This window comes from Microcaecilia unicolor, chromosome 12 (assembly GCF_901765095.1).
Source record: "Microcaecilia unicolor chromosome 12, aMicUni1.1, whole genome shotgun sequence".
NCBI classification, from domain to species: Eukaryota; Metazoa; Chordata; class Amphibia; order Gymnophiona; family Siphonopidae; genus Microcaecilia; species Microcaecilia unicolor.
In genome coordinates this window covers 37392314-37407161 of record NC_044042.1, presented here as the reverse complement: position 1 = coordinate 37407161, position 14848 = coordinate 37392314, and the positions used below count along the sequence as shown (strand labels likewise).

General features: G+C 45.8%; 1 protein-coding gene across 5 annotated transcripts in view; it reads right to left on the bottom strand.

Annotated features, from left to right (window-relative positions):
- Positions 1–11299: 11299 nt before the first annotated feature.
- RXYLT1 (ribitol xylosyltransferase 1) overlaps positions 11300–14848 on the bottom strand; it is a 91036-nt gene continuing 87487 nt past the window's right edge. For all 5 annotated transcript variants that reach the window (XM_030221346.1, XM_030221345.1, XM_030221342.1 and 2 more), the window contains exon 2: positions 11300–12842. In XM_030221346.1, the coding sequence (XP_030077206.1) occupies positions 11480–12778 (1299 nt within the window). In that variant the 5' untranslated portion in view covers positions 12779–12842 and the 3' untranslated portion in view covers positions 11300–11479. The remainder of the gene's footprint in view (positions 12843–14848) is intronic.

Genomic DNA, 14848 nt, shown 5'->3' with positions numbered 1-14848 from the left:
GGCTCTAACTACAGCAAGTGCCAATCCGAATTGCCTCCTACAGGTACCAGAGGGAACTTTGATACTGCTTACTAATGTGCTCCTAGCGGGCTCAGTCCAAGTACCAAGGAGAGTCTGTACTGCAGTTCCTGCCAATAATGGTTCTTGTGGTGAAACCCCACAAGGAAACCCGGTTCCTCAGAGAAAAACAGTTGCAAACTTCAGCATCCAAGAGAGTGGCAGAAAGTACCTTGGCAGCATGTCTTTCTAAGTCTGCTTCCCCTGTCGGCTCTCTCTCTCTCTGACTGCACAGAACATACTCATAAATTTTATTTAAGTGAGAGGCATAGGATATGTGTTTTCTCTGTGTATTTCAAAAAGAGAAAGATTCCCCTCAATGATCTATCTCATTGATCCTTTACAATCTTAAAATAGTCTGTTCCAAATTCTCTGGACCTGGAGCACTGATCTTATAATATTCAGAACTTCTTGAATTGAGGTAAATTGTGCATTGTTGCTTTTTCATATGATGGTGTGCTCAAACCACTTTCAACTAATTGACAACTAAAAATGAACTAGTGGCTTGCATCACCTGAGCCCTGGTCACAGTGAGCGGTCTGAACCATTTGTAAGCTGAGTGCATTGAGTGGTGGGCTTAACAATGTAATGTTGCATGGCAGGAACACCTTACAAAGATCTTGTGTTATATTTTAGCATTTGTTGCTTTGTGTTATACCACAACAAATCTGATGATACGCACCTGTTTGGACTTTCTTATTTCCCAATACATTTGCACTAGCTCCTTTTAACTCTGGTCTAATATGTTTGATTAGACTTCCTCTATCTATTTCTTGTTGGCTCAAACATTCCTAGTACACACAGGGGCTCATTTTCAAAACAGAAAAATGTCCACAAGTGGCTTAAATTCATTTAGACTTTTTTCTCACAAAAACGTCCAAATTGGTATTTTCAAAACCAATTTTTAGATGTTTCTCAAATCATCAGGGGTGTGTTAAGGGCAGGATCTGGGCATCCTACATAATGGAACAAAACAAAAATACCCAGGGCTATAAGTTGGATGTTTTGGACTAGACCTGTTTTATTATCGAATAAGCCACAAAAAAGTGCCCTAAATGATTAGATGACCACTGGAGGGAATCTAAGATGAGCTCCCCTTACTCTCCCAGTGGTCACTGACTGCTTCCCACCCCCCAGCAATGTGATTTAGAACATTACTTACCAGCCTCAGATGTTATACTCAGGTTCATTAGAGCAGCATGCAGGTCCCTGGAGAGCAGTGGTGGGTGCAGTGCACTGCAGACAGTTGGACCCAGACCCATACCTCCCACACTTGTGTAAACTGTGAGCCCTCCAAAACTCACAGAAACCCACTGTACCCACATATAGGTGCCCCCTTCACGCACAAGGTCTACTGTAGTGGTGTACAGTTGGGTGTAGTGGGTTTGGGGGGGGCTCAGCAGACAAGATAATGGAGCAATGGTGAGATGTGTACCTGAGAGCATTTATTTGAAGTCCACTGCAGTGCCCCCCTAGAGTGTCCCACTGCTCTCCTGGGATGTCTGTGTGGCCAGTCTACTAAGAATGCTGGCTCTTCCTACATCCCCATGGCTTGATTTTGTGCATTTTTCACTTAGATTGTTTTTTGTTTTTTTTTTTAATGGACCAAAAAGATAAACACACAGTGCACACAAACATCTAGCAAATAGTCATTAAAAAAAAAAAAGGATGACTGTATTCCCAACTTGAATTTTGGATATTTTTAGCAAAATGTCCGAAGTTGGATTTAGACATCATATCAAAAATGCCCCTCACAGCCAGTGGGTTTACCTACCCACTTTCACTTTGGGTTAACACATTTTAATAATACAACAGTTAACACTCCTTTCCCACTGTTACCTTCTACCTTCTTTTATTTATTTATTTATTGAAAATTTTCATAACTTTACAAGCATTATACTTGCTACAAGAAATACAGATACAAGTGATACATACCATTCAAGTGGAAACATAACTAAAGAAAAGCATTATTATTTCACCATATCTTCCTTTGACCACAAATAAAGGAGGAAGGAGTCCAAATAGTTCAGGGGAACATAAAAAAAAAAGAAAAGCATAAGGAAAGGCCTAGCCCTAAATACCACCATTCACAATACTTTATGCTGGTTTTATCATTTGACAAGCTTTTTCATATTTATGAATTCTCTCAATTGTGTTGGTACAAAAAACATACTTTATATTTAGATATTTTATAACGCACTTGCAAGGATAAGCAAGTAAGAAAGTTGCCCCTAAAGACCTGGTTTCCTCTCTCATTTCCAGAAACTGTTTTCTTCTTTCTTGAGTGATTTTAGTCATGTCAGGAAATATCCACAATTTCTGTCCACAAAATTGTTGCTGTGTCTTTTTAAAATAAAGTTTTAATATAGCGTCAAAGTCTTGCTCAAATACGAAGGATACAAGGAGGGTAGCTCTAGTTGTCACCTCGGACAAAGAGTCCTCCAATATCTGTGAAATATTCAATTCCTCAGCTTCCTCCAAAACACCTTCTCGATCTTTCTTTGTAGGTAAAAAATAAATCTTATTTATCGGTGGAATATTTTGAGCTGAAAATTTTAAAATTCTCCACAAGAAACTTTTTGAACAAATCATATGGTAACATTCCTATTGGTTTAGGGAAATTAAGAATTCGCATGTTCAATCGCCTATTATAGTTTTCTATTTGTTCAATCCTTTGACGCATAGACATATTATCTTTCATTACTGCAGTGAATTTTTCATTAATTTTCACAGCTTCTTCCTGAGAGCGTTTTTCCTGATCTTTTAAGTCTTGCTTCAGCTTATCCATAGATTGAGATAGCTGGCCTACAGTATTTGCGAGTTTTTTTTTGTCTCTTGAGTAGAATTTATTATTAAGTCTTGCATTTTTTGCATTGACTGCCAAAGCATGTCAAGCGTTACCACTCTTGGCGGGGTCTCCCGCGTCGGTTTACCTTCAACAGCCGACTCCAACTCCAGGAGGGGGCCCTCTCCGCTGGCCACACTGCCTCCGACTTCCGGAGCTTGTAGTTCAGCAACCCCTTCCCGAATCGCAGCTGGGCAGAGTGGAGTACCAACAGTCGGGGGAGGCAAAGAGATCTCAACTTCCAGCAACGTCTGAGCCCCTGCACTGGCGTCAAGCGGGTTTCCTCCTCCCGAATCGCCTGGTGGACGCCGAATTGCAAATCCGTCCAGAGTTCGTTGCATTGGAGAGGACGTAAGAGTCTGAGAAGGTAAGGCTCTCACCGTTCCTTTTCGCTTATGGGGCATTTTTTTTTTTGAGGAAAATCAAATTTAGCCGCGAATTTACTCTGAGCAAGTTTGCAGCGTTCAGCGTGTCGGCGCCATCTTGACTTCTCTACCTTCTACCTTCTTTACACCCACTTGTCTTTCTGAGAGCAACTACAACACACATACACACAAACTGTAACAAGCAGATCACAGAATTACAACGCACATGCTTTTAAGTTGCTGTATTCTAGATTTGTTTTATTATAGTTTTGTGTGATTTTTTTTTTTTTTTTTTTGCCACCTTCCACGTACTATCTTTCCCTTCTGCTTATAATCTAAGATAAAAACTTTAGAATAGGTAGCTGTGTTATTCTGGTGTAACAAAACTGACGAGACAGGTGCCACCTAAACTAACAACTTTGAGACACGAGCTTGTGGGAATGAGTCCACTTTGCCAGATGCATGAAGTGAAGTTCAGGGTCTACTCAAAATAACAAGGACAAAAAACAAATCTAGAATATGGCAACTTAAAAAGCATGTGCTTTATAATTCTGTGATCTGCTTACAGGATCAGCACCCATGTTCTGTACTTCATATTGTACATCTGCTGAAGTAGACTCTGGTCCTCCAAAGCTTATGCCTCAACAGTTTAGTTTAGAAAGTGGTTCCTGCCTCTTAATTTTATATTCTCTAGCCACACGTTGCCCTTTTCTTATCCCTGGGAATTATGCTTTTCTTCCAGCACTCTCAGCACGGGGGGACCCTGCCACTGTGGATGTGGTTTCAGTGGTTAGCATTTCTGGGTTTTAAAAAGGTTTGAACAGGATCCTGAAGGAAAGGTCTATAGTCTGCCATTGAGATAGACATGGGAGAAGCCACTGGAGGCCTTGGGATCAGTACCATGGAATGTTGCTACTACTGGGGATTCTGCCAGCTACTTGTAACCTGGATTGGCCACAGTTGGAAGCAGGATTCTTGGCTAGATGGACCATCGGTCTGACCCAGTGTGGCAATTCTTATGTTGCACCAGCCTAGGCTTGCAGCACTCTTTCCCTGCTTCCCCAGCACTAGCACTATCTCCTGTGCCAAAATCATCTTGCTTTCTGCCTGGCAGGAATTAGCAAAGTGCATTTCTTTCTGGGTTCTGCTGTTGCTATCTTCCCTCTGAAGTTTGATTTTTGTGGGAGACACAGTAGAGAAGGGGCAGTAACAATTAAGTGTTCCTTCTGGCCAGAGAAGATTGCAGGAGCTAGTGAAAGATGTAAACAGACTTCTCTGCTGCTGTCAACTCTGGATGACACCCCCTCTGTGGCAGTGGCTCTACATGCTGTACTCTTTCTGCTTGTTAAAAATTTGGCAGCACACAAGGTGGGACCCACTACAAAAAAAAAATAAAATATATATATATATATATTTTTGTAGGATGAATGAACAACCCTTGAAGACGCCATAGCTGGCGAAACACAATTGTGTCGGGTTCTATGTTTCATTCTACAGTCTGGAAAAGTTTCAGGCTAAAGAAAACTTAATGGACATTTCTACTGGGCCTATAACAAGTTTTGACGAAGTGAGAAGTGCCCTGGTGTCCCAGTATAGAGAAAGATAATCCTTATGACAACTGGTGGAAAATCAGCAATGATGGACAATATCTATACTATTCAAGACTAATATGGGACAATAGATAAGATATGAGATAGGGCATGTCAAGATAATGATAAAAGAAGGTCCAGTTTATGTGCGATGATCCAATATTTGTAATAATATAAGATGTTTTAAAGATTTATTGTATTAAATTGACGTGAATGAATGAAAGATTGAGTGTGCATGTGATCCGTTTTATTGGACTTGTTATAAAAAAGTTTTTTGAGATAAAGTTTGTATTAGATTTGATAAAAAAAAACGTTTGTCGTGAATATTAAAAAAAAAAAAAAAATATATATATATATATATATATAAATGTCTACTTAAATTCCATTAGGCGATGCTCTGGAAATCCAGACAGAGTAAGCCCACCGGAAATTAGATTCATAGATATCTAGAGATGTTCACCCTTCTCTCTCAAGGCTTGTCTCTGGCGCAGGGATCTTGGGTCTTAAAATAATGAAAGGCAAGTTAAGTATTTATACAGTGATTTTATTTTTTATCTGATAGAGCTAGCAGTAATATTAGTGTTTTTGGCAGAGGAAAAAGATATTGCACTCTGAAATGTTACCAATTATGTAACTTATCTCAGTAAGGAAAATAATGTTCCATATCATCAAGCTGATCAATCCATAGACTGGTGGGTTGTGTCCATCTACCAGCAGGTGGAGATAGAGAGCAAACTTTTGCCTCCCTATATGTGGTCATATGCTGCCGGAAACTCCCCAGTATGTTCTCTATCTCAGCAGGTGGTGGTCACACACAGTAGCAGCTCTGGCTAGGCCTCCAAGCCTAATTTTTAGGTTTTGTTGAGTGCCTGGGGTTGAGGGCTCTTCTTGAGCAAGTGCAAACCTGGTGGTGCCAGGTCCCTCCTTTTCTCCCCCCTCCCGCTGGCTCCGTTTAAAAAAAAAAAAAAAAAAAATTTTAAACGTCCTTAAAGGCGTTTATTTCGACGTTTATTTAAACGTTCATTGCAGCTACTCACTGGGACACCAGTTCGTTACAGCTCGGAGCGGATAGCAGGTAATTTTTACCTTTTTATAGCGGGCATGGGGTTCCCCGATTCTTCTCCTCGTGGCATATGGCGTCGGAGGGCGAGGGCGCAAAGGGTCGCTCCCCGGATCGCTTGAGCGCTTCTAGAGGGGATGCGGGGGTCTTACAGCCTGATTCGCCCTTGTTGGGTGACAGTTTCGTGACCGATGAATGTCCCGGTCCTTCCTCCGGCGTGGCGGTTTTTCCCGCCATAAACGCCCATCCCCCGCTCCTCGCCTCCGCCATCTTGGCCGGCCACGCGGCTCGGACGGCTTCTTTGGGGGCCGCCCTTGAGGTTGGAGACATTAATGCCATGAACGCCCTTAATTTGGGCGACGGCACAAAAGCGGCTAAAGTTAAGCGCCGTTCTTCCCGCGCGGCTCCTTCGCGGAGTGTCGCACCGGACGCCATTTTGGATGCGCAGCATGTCTCTCCCCCGCTCTTGCGAGCGCCGGTTGAGGGTGCGTCTAGGGCTGTTGCCCAGGCTGCGGAAGTGCACAGTCTGGGGGGTTTCTCCCCCGTGTTTGTTTTGCTGCTGCATCAGGCTTTCCTCATGCAAAACGCTGCCCCTGCTCCCTCGTCTGGTAAAGAGGTTGAGGTTCCCAGAGGTAAACGCCCTCGGGTTGATTCCCAGGCCTTGGAGGACTTTGTCTCCTCCGATGTAGATGAGGGCAGCGTGTCTGAGGTCTCCCAACGGTCCTTTGCGGATTCCTTGGAGGAGACGGATCCCCGCTCGGATGGAGCGGATGACCCCTCTGCAGCGGCTCTTTAGCTCAGAGGATTTGCCCAACCTGTTAGTGCAGGCCATGGGCATTTTGAAGATTTCCTCTCCGGAGGACGTCTCTCCCTCAGCCCGTTGGCTCTGCCATTATGCTGGGGACGAAGCGCCCGCCTAGAACCTTCCACATGCATGATGCCATGCACTCCTTAATTTCGGCTCAATGGGATGTCCCGGAAGCGAGCCTTAAAGTGGCTAGGGCTATGTCCCGCCGCTATCCTTTGCCTGAAGGTGAACGTGAGGCCTTTCTGTGGCCTACCGTGGATTCTTTAATCACTGCGGTGACTAAGAAAACGGCGTTACCAGTGGAAGGTGGCACGGCCCTAAAGGACGCCCAAGACAGAGGATTGGAGGCGGCCTTAAGGTCGTCCTTTGAGGCGGCTGCTTTAAGTTTGCAGGCCTCAGTTTGCGGCTCCTATGTGGCCAGGGCGTGCCTGACTATGGTGCAGCGGGCTTCCCCCTCGGATCATTCCTTGAGGGCTGTTTGGCCGGCCCTGGAATCGGGCTTAGCCTATTTGGCAGACTTGCTGTATGATGTCTTGAGAGCCTCAGCTAAAGGCATGGCTCAGACAATCTCTGCGCGGCGGTGGCTTTGGCTGAAACATTGGTCTGCTGACCATGCCTCTAAATCCCGCCTGGCTAGATTGCCTTTTAAAGGCAAGCTGCTCTTTGGGGTCGAGCTGGACAAAATCGTGACCGATCTCGGCACGTCTAAGGGCAAGAAGTTACCAGAGGTCAGGGCTCGGGCTAGTACTCGCCCTGGTACCTCCAGAGGACGGGCTCAGGAAGCCCGTCGGTACCGCCCGGGCAGGTCGGGCTCCTCTGCCCTCTCTTCCTTCAAGAGGAACTTCTCCCCCAAGCAGCATTCCTTTCGCAGAGACCGCCGTCCCGGAGGTGCTCCCTCCGGTCCTCCCCCAGGGTCTCGTACCCAATGACGGGGCCTTGGTCCACGCCTCAGTGCAGATTGGTATGGGCGAGTGGACCACAATAACTTCAGACGCTTGAGTGCTGGAAGTCATCAGAGACGGCTACAAGCTAGAGTTCTGCCGACCCTTAAAAGACGGGTTTGTACTCTCTCCCTGCAAGTCTCCGGTCAAAGCTGTGGCAGTGCAGCAGACCTTGGACAATCTGTTCCGCCTGGGGGCGGTCGTTCCGGTGCCAGAGAATCAGCCTGGCAAGGGACGTTACTCCTTTTTCTTTGTGATTCCAAAGAAAGGAGGTTCTGTACGGCCTATCCTCGACCTCAAGGGGTCCATTGGGCCTTGAAAGTTCGGCACTTTCGCATGGAGACCCTCCGCTCTGTTATAGCGGCAGTGAAGGCAGGAGAGTTCCTGGCATCCTTGGACTTCAAGGACGCGTACTTGCATATTCCCATCTGGCCTCCTCATCAACGCTTTTTGCGTTTTGCAGTACTGGTCGACACTTCCAGTTCAGAGCCCTCCCGTTCGGGTTGACTACTGCTCCGCGGACCTTATCCAAAGTAATGGTGGTCATCGCGGCCTTCCTGTGGAAGGAAGGAGTTCAAGTCCATTCTTATCTGGACGACTGGTTGATCCAAGCCCCTCTTATGCAGAGTGCGGCAAAGCTGTGAACCGGGTGGTTGCTCTTTCGAGCTCCCTGAGGTGGATCATCAACTGGGAGAAAAGCCAGCTGCGCCCGACTCAGTCCCTGGAGCATCTGGGAGTTCGATTCGACACCCAAGTGGGCAGTGTTCCTGCCAGACAATTGGATTGTCAAGCTTCAGGCTCAGGTGGACTAGTTCCTAGTAGCCTCTCCTATTCGGACTTGGGACTATGTGCAGCTGTTGGGCTCTATGTCGGCCACGATGGATGTAGTGCCCTGGGCCAGGGCTCATATGAGACCACTTCGACAATCTCTGCTGCTGCGCTGGACTCCGATGTCGGAGGATTATGCTGTGCGCCTTCCCTTGGACCCAGCAGTGCGCAAGGCGCTGAGCTGGTGGACGCAGACAGACAAGTTGTCTGCAGGAATGCCTCTGGTGACCCCGGAGTGGATTGTCGTCACGACGGACACCTCTTTGTCGGGCTGGGGAGCCCTCTTCTTGGGAAGGACAGCGCAGGGGCTCTGGTCTCCTGCAGAGGCAAGTGGTCTATCAACCTCCTGGAACTCAGAGCCATTCGGTTGGCATTTTTGGAGTTCATCCCGGTACTGGCGTTGAAGCCAGTACGGGTCCTGTTGGACAATGCCACGGCTGTGGTCTATGTCAACCGCCAGGGAGGTACCAAGAGCACCCCTCTAGCCAAGGCAGCCATGAATCTATGCCAGTGGGCGGTAGCGAGCCTGGAGCAGCTGTCAGCAGCCCACATTGCCGGAGTCATGAATGTCAAGGCGGACTTTCTCAGTCGCCATACCTTGGATCCCGGAGAGTGGCAGTTATCGGCTCAGGCGTTCTTGGATATCACGAAGCGCTGGGGCCAGCCGAGCCTAGATCTATTGGCGTCATCGGCCAGTTGCCAAGTGCCGCGCTTTTTCAGCAGAGGACGGGACCCTCGATCTCTGGGAGTCGATGCTCTCCTCTAACAGTGGCCAACACAAGAGCTTCTCTATGTGTTCCCGCCCTGGCCCATGTTGGGCAGGGTGCTAGACCGATTGGCAAAGCATCCGGGCTGGATAATCCTGGTGGGGCTGCCAGTGGAGCAGGGTCTGTTACATCAGGGTCCCGTGGTGATGGAGGATCCCTCCCCCTTTGGGCTTACGGCCTGGCTATTGAGCGGCAGCGTCTGAGGAAGAAGGACTTCTCAGACAAGGTCATCGCCACTATGCTGAGAGCGAGGAAGCGCTCTACTTTTACTGCTTATGCCAGGGTTTGGCATACCTTTGCAGCGTGGCGAAGCAGGCTCATTTTCTTCATTCACTGCTCCAATTTCTTCAGTGTTGGCATTCCTGCAAGAAGGTCTGGAGAAAGGCCTGTCGCTCAGTTCCCTTTAAGTCCAGGTAGCGGCCCTGGCTTGCTTCAGGGACCGCCTGAAGGGTGCTTCCCTGGCTTCGTAGCCAGATGTGGTGCGTTTTCTCAAGGGAGTTAAGCACCTGCGCCCTCCTCTGCACTCAATGGTGCCTGCGTGGAATTTTAACCTGGTGCTCAGAGCATTACAGAAGCCGCCTTTTGAACCCTTGTTGAGGGCATCTCTGAAAGACCTGACATTGAAAGCAGTCTTTTTGGTGGCTATCCTTCAGCCAGAAGAGTTTCCGAGCTCCAGGCACTCTCATGTCGAGAGTCTTTTCTGCAGTTCACTGAGGCAGGAGTGACTATTCGCACAGTGCCTTCCTTCCTGCCCAAGATTGTTTCTCGCTTCCATGTGAATCAGCAGCTCTGTCTCCCTTCCTTTCGTAGGGAGGACTACCCAGAGGAGTACTCTGCTCTTAAATATCTGGATGTGAGACGAGTCATCATCAGATACTTGGAAGTGACCAATGATTTCCGGAAATCGGATCATCTGTTTGTCCTGTTGGCAGGTCCTCGTAAGGGTCTGCAGGCTGCTAAGCCTCCAGTGGCAAGATGGGTCAAGGAAGTCATTGCCGCGGCTTATGTGGCCGCGGGGAAGGTGCCGCCTATCCAGCTGAAGGCTCACTCCTCTAGAGCTCAGGCGGCCTCGATGGCAGAGGCCTGGTCCGTCTCCTTGGAAGAGATATGCAAGGCGGCAACTTGGGCATCGGCCCATACATTCTCCAAGCATTACCGCTTGACTGTGGCGGCACGGGCGGAGGCCCGGTGTGGAGCTTCAGTGTTGAGTTCAGGGATTTCTATGTCCCGCCCTGGGTGAGTACTGCTTCGGTACATCCCACCAGTCTATGGATTGATCAGCTTGATGATATGGAAGGTAAAATTATGTATAATCATACCTGATAATTTTCTTTCCATTAATCATAGCTGATCAATCCATAGCCCCGCCCAGATATCTGTATGGTTTCTATTCTGGTTGCATTTCAGGTTCAAGTTTAGTCTTCAGTTACTTCAGGAAGACTTCGGGTTCAAGTTTTTTCACTTGGATTCTTCAAGAGTTGAGACGAGTTTGTGTTACAGTGAGCTGCTGCATTCCTCTCCCCTCCGTTTTACGGGGCTGGATTGAGACATAAATTCTGCCGGCACTCCCTCCCGCTTCGTGCGGTTGTAGGGCAGTTTTGTACCCCTCCCGCTTCGGCGGTGCTAGGGTCAGTCAGCTCCTCCCGCGGTTGCGGTTGCAGGATAAGCCAGATCCCCCCGCATCGGCGGGTGTGGTGTCCCTCCCCCGCTCCACGGGGATGAGCTGGACGGATTCCCCTCCCCCACTTGTGTGGGGATGAGCTGGGTTAATTCCCCTCCCCCGTTTCGGCGGTGGTGAGCTGGGCAGAGTGTCCCTTTGTGGGTGTAATTCTCTAAGTGCTGAGTCCTGCAGATGGAGCTTTGATATCGACATACTGAGGAGTTTCCGGCAGCACATGACCACATATAGGGAGGCAAAAGTTTGCTCTCTATCTCCACCTGCTGGTAGATGGACACAACCCACCAGTCTATGGATTGATCAGCTATGATTAATGGAAAGAAAATTATCAGGTATGATTATACATAATTTTACCTTCTTGCTGCTTGTATCCCAGCATCACCGCTTGATTTTTTTTTCAGCACCTCCCAGAAAGCCAAGGTTTAGGTTTGGGCCTATTTCTGCCATCATCACTCTACTATGGGATATTGACATTCCCAGTGCAAGAAATAGAAATGATTAAAAATGCCAGCTTTAGTCTGCTTAATTCCCAAACTTCATACTAACCCTTTTTATTTTGCATAAATGAATTTTCCAAAACTTTAACAAATTTTTGTTTCATCTGCCCTTTGAAATGTTGGTACCATTCTATAAGTTTCTTTCGTCTTTGAATCTTTTCCTGTAAGCTCAAGTTCTTCTCCTTTTCTAATAGGGTAGGGAGCTCTTTCCAGTTTTTAATAAAAATGAAGGGAGCACCCATGGACTTAAGTAATCGCAGTGGAGTCTTGTGGTGCAGAGATGAGTTGCCACAGTTTCCCGGGGTCATTATGTCTTCCACAACAGGAACTGAACCATACGAGCAAGCTTCATAAATTCTGTAACACTCCACATTAACACCTACTGGACTCAAGGTCAGATCACTCTGCAACAGTGCATCCTGATAGTTTTTCAAGCTTTCGTTTGTTTCTTGAGGCTGCCACTGCGCTCTGGCTCTAATCCAACAATGATGGTCAAGCCCATTTTGCTTAAGAACTGCCAAAAGTGTGTCTCTGGATGAATTTGTATAAATAGTTCCCATAAAATTACAGAGGTAGGGTCTAGAAGCATGGACCATGGACCAATCAGGATTCACCACAGGAAAATTCCTGTATGTAGCAACTCCTAGAGGCCACTGAAAAATGTCGTCTTCATTAATCCATGGACTATCATAGACCAAGAAAAGCAACTTCACAAATCCTCCATATTTTTGAAGATAGGGTTGAATCCATTCGTTATTGCACTGTTCACTTCCAAGGAGCACTACAGCTACATCCTGCAGCTTGTGAGTTTCTACTAAAGTCTGCACGTAATGCAGCCACTGTGTAGCATAAGCAATTTTTGCTGCTTCTCTACCATTCAATACTAAAACCACACCATCTGTCTCAACTGAAAAATAACCTGGGACTACAGCAGGACCTGTGATAAAATTAAAATGTGTTTTCCCTGCCCGTAGATTTCCTTCCCGCCACTGTGCTGCTGCAGACGTTGGTTTCAGCCAACCTTCAAATATATGTTGCCAGAGATAAAGTCCAATAGCAGCTTTGCCCCAGATTTGTACTCTAAATTTGACAGGTGAACTAGGAGAAAAAGCATGCTTCTGCTCTGAAGTGCCTTGCATACCTCTTTCATCATCTTCCCAAGGGTTCCAGTCTTCGTTTCCCAGAGAAGAGGGCTCTTGAGGATGAGTCTCTTTTTTATGTGTCACCCTGTGAGTACGAGAATGGACGTGGCTCTTAAAAAAGACAGTGTACGCAGCGTAGAGGGAGAACAAGGAGTACACACAGAAGAGGAGGGAGCAGAGACGCTTGCGTGTAACTCTCATCTTTCAGCTGTGCAGGCTGATGCCCTCTTGTTACGTCATGGCTAGCTGGCAAAGCCTCTGGTATCTGCATCAGATAAGAAAAATTTTATTAAACTAATTATAATGGCATACTGAATTTATAGGGGGTTATACTTTTATTGGAATAATATGAAAATTATTCTAATATGGGCGTATTTGAAGAAAGGGTCTTAAAGGCTCATGAAACACTACAATCTGATCAACAGAATCTGTATTTGATCCAATAAAATGTTTTACAAACAACAGAAAATTAAAAATTATGTTTTCACTAAAATGCTATTTTCTGTAAAATGGAAACGTGTCACCAATATATTTTCTATGAATTTACAGATGCTAATCAATAGAAGTGCAAACTACTCTTCCTAGAAATTGTACAAAGACACAATGGGGCTCATTTTCAAAGCACTTATTTATTTGTTACATTTGTATCCCACACCTATTTGCAGGCTCAATGTGGCTTACATAGTACTGTAAAGGCGTTCGTCCAGTCTGGTAGAGAAACAAATACAATATATAAAAACAAATACTTAGACTTACAAAGTGCTCAGTTCACATAAGAATTGCTTTTTGATGTACAATGAATTTTGAATTGGGCACTTTGGTGGTGGGGGTAACCAATGATGACTTTTTAACTGTGCACCCCTGATCTGCTTAGTTGGCAGTTTGGTTCGATGGACTATGTTGGGCCACAGTAGTATGAGGTTTTTCCTCCCATTTTCAATTTACACCAGTGTGTCAGTTTTTTGATTCACTTGAAGTGGTGTTGGTATGTAACACAGGAATATAGTGAATCTGATCTGTTACTATTTCACTTGGTAATATCCCAAAACAGTACAATACATTTTATGCTGCTTATCCTAGAAATACTTTCAATAATCTCGGGCCAAACTCTACTGCATCGTCTACAATACCAATGCCAAAAAATAGTAGAGATGAACTGGAGAGTTGGTCAAGACAAGCGTGATCAGGGAAAGTCTCATACTGTCACTAGAGTGATTTTTGACACCAATATAGGTGAACCCTAATTGCGTGACACTTATAATCATAGACTAACCCCCTCCTTCCAGAATTTGTTACAAAATTTCTTAATTAATTTGGTTGTTTACTGGAGGAGTGATCTTCAGCACGTTTGTCTGTACTCTCTTTTGAGTCATAAATTTAAGGTGATGCGGCAATACAATCTTAGATTCTAAAGTCACGTTTATCTGTGCTGACGCTGGTCTCCCATTCGCTAGTCTGCCGATATAGCCTGTAGTCCTGCATGGGTATTCCCAACAGGTGCCCGTTTCGCTACACACCGCTTTATCAAGGGATACTGATGCCCAGGATCATGTGTTGGCTTTATTTCGGACGGTCTATCAGCTTCGGCTTTATTTCAGCGTCTTTGCCGAAGCTGATAGACCGAAGTAAAGTCGACACATGATCCTGGGCACCAGTATCCCTTGATAAAGCGGTGTGTAGCGAAACAGGCACCTGTTGGGAATACCCGTGCAGGACTACAGGCTATATCGGCAGACTAGCGAATCGGAGACCAGCGTCATCACAGTGACTGTATGAGACTTTCCCTGATCACGCTTGTCTTGACCAACTCTCCAGTTCATCTCTACTATTTTTTGGTATTGTATCCTAGAAATAAGCAGTGAATTTTTTCAAGTCCATCTTAATAATGGCTTATGGACTTTTCTTTTAGGAAGCTATCTAAACCCTGCTAACTGCTTTTACCACATTCTCTGGCAATCAATTCCAGTGTTTAATTACATGTTGAGTGAAGAAATATTTTTTCCAATTTGTTTTAAATTTACGACTTTGTATCTTCATTGTGTGCCCCCTAGTCCTAGTATTTTTGGAAAGAGTAAACAAGCGACTCACATCTACCCATTCCACTCATTATTTTGTATAACTCTATCATATCTCTCCTCAGCCGTCTTTTCTACAAGCTGAAGAGCACTAGCCGCTTCAGCCTTTCCTTATGGGGAAGTCGTCCCATCCATCCCCATTATTATTTTCGTCACCCTTCTCTGTACCTTTTTCCAATTCCACTATATCTTTTTT